The sequence below is a fragment of the Arachis ipaensis genome, chromosome B04 (assembly GCF_000816755.2).
Source record: "Arachis ipaensis cultivar K30076 chromosome B04, Araip1.1, whole genome shotgun sequence".
Lineage (NCBI taxonomy): Eukaryota > Viridiplantae > Streptophyta > Magnoliopsida > Fabales > Fabaceae > Arachis > Arachis ipaensis.
The window spans coordinates 3,666,943-3,669,032 of record NC_029788.2 but is presented as its reverse complement, the minus strand read 5'-3'; the positions used below and the strand labels follow the sequence as shown (position 1 = coordinate 3,669,032).

The 2,090-nt window shown below is 34.5% G+C and overlaps 1 protein-coding gene across 2 annotated transcripts in view; it reads left to right on the top strand.

Annotated features, from left to right (window-relative positions):
* LOC107638452 (probable RNA-binding protein 19) overlaps positions 1 to 2,090 on the top strand; it is a 13,543-nt gene that overhangs the window by 5,368 nt on the left and 6,085 nt on the right. For both annotated transcript variants that reach the window (XM_021120472.1, XM_016341731.2), the window contains exons 7-9: positions 257 to 343; positions 429 to 543; positions 1,383 to 1,706. In XM_021120472.1, the coding sequence (XP_020976131.1) occupies positions 257 to 343; positions 429 to 543; positions 1,383 to 1,706 (526 nt within the window). The remainder of the gene's footprint in view (positions 1 to 256; positions 344 to 428; positions 544 to 1,382; positions 1,707 to 2,090) is intronic.

Sequence of the window (2,090 nt, the reverse complement as noted above, 5' to 3'; positions counted from 1 at the left end):
TCTTACAGTGATGTCAGCTGGCACACAGCTGTTTGCATGAGGAGATGATCCTCTGCATTCAGTTGTATGTGAGCTCACTCTACTTTTCACACTCTCATTTTGTTGTTTGCTTCATTGTTATTGAGTCATGTCTCATCTAATACCAATACTGTTTGTCTGTTTCCGAATTTTGTATTGGTCACCATCAGCTGTTATGTGTTCTTGACATTGCTTTGCTGATAATTTACCTAGCTGTATGATCATTGTTTATCATCAGGGCACTAGAAGAGTTGGATAATTCTATATTTCAAGGAAGATTGTTGCATGTTATGCCAGCCATACAGAGATCTTCAGACAATAAAGAGTATGCACTACAAAAGTATTACATTGCGAACAGTATTTTTATGATGTTCACAATATTTGACAGCCTATGCTTCAATATCTTGTAGGTCCAAGGACCAAAATGTGAAAACTCTGAAACAAAAGAGAGAAGAAGAGAAGAAAGCTGCTGAAGCCAGTGGAGATACCAGAGCATGGAATAGTCTGTTCATGCGCCCTGATACTGTATGTCAGCTGAAACAAAATAAATTGCAAACCATAATCAGCCTTTGTGGTGTATCCATTGAAATCCTAAATGATTGATATCATTATCATTTTGTTTAAGAAATAAACAAAAATAACTTGTTCTTGTTTCAGTTTATGTGCCACTATTATATTCATTTTCATTTGTACATTGCTCTAGTTCAGAAACAAAAGTTCGCGCCCTCCATGTTTAGTTATGACTGCCTCATGGAACAAGTTTTGGGTCTTTGACTCTTTGTTATGCCTTGGCTTTTTCCTTCTTTGGAACAGTGTCCGCTGGCTATTTTTATAGGATTTCAGAAAGAGGCATAAACATTATGGTAAATGCGCAGTCTTAGCAATTAGTTTGTGTTGGTTAGACCGTTAGGGACAGATGCTGTCAATAAGAATTGAATCTCTTCCTCTTTAGTTTGAAGATTCTTTTTTTAGTGTCCTTCTGTGATGTTAAGCTAGATGTTATTTCAATGGTGGTGCTATTCGACAGGAATATAGATTAGATGTATGTGCTGATTTTATTTTAAAATACTTTTCATCACCTGTTGTACCATGCTATGAAAATTCATTATCATACTTCTATTTGCTTATTCTCTCTCTTCTTTCTAAATTTATTATATATATATATATATATTAGTAAGGGCATGCCTCCCTTATACCTTTTTCAGTTTTGCCTTGGTGGGTACAGGGAGTAGGGAGTATTCTTTTTGTTGGATTTACATCACTGTGTTGTTTTGCTTTGTGCAAATCTGAGTTATGGTTTATGGTCAGTTGTTGCATGTCTCATGTCTCAATAATTATGATGTGTTGATTTTAAATGTTGATAGGTCGTGGAAAACATTGCTTTGAAATATGGTGTCAGTAAAAGTGATTTATTAGACCGAGAAGCTGATGATCTTGCTGTACGTATTGCTCTGGGAGAAACTCAAGTGATTTCAGATACAAAAAAGGCTTTTGCAAATGCTGGAGTGAATGTGGAGTCTTTGGAGGCACTTGCCAACGGAAAAGTTGATGGCTTAAAAAGAAGCAATCATGTACTTTTAGCGAAGAACCTGCCATATGGTTCGACGGAAAATGAACTTGCAAAGATGTTTGGGAAATTTGGTAGTTTGGATAAAATAATTCTCCCTCCAACGAAGACACTGGCTCTGGTACTTTCTTCTCCTCAAATTTTAAGTTGTACGTCTGCAATATCATTTTGGGTGTTTGATAGCGTAATCTATCTTATTGTTATTGAATTATTTCATTCTTTTTTTTTTTGGTAAATTGATTTCCATTTTTGTTCATTCAGGGAATTAACTATATTAATTGGAAAAATAAAAAGAGAAAAAGAAAAAAAAGGCTTAAAATATCCAAACGAAAATTCAAAGAATCTTTTTTAATCCTTTAAAGAGAGAATCTTTGTAAAGATAGAAAGTGAGAGGTGACATGTTTTCTATTAATAAGGCTGTGTTTGGAAAGCAAAATGACTTGTTTTCTACATCTAAAATATCCAAACACGGCCCTATTAATCCAAAATTTCGTGTTTTCTACAT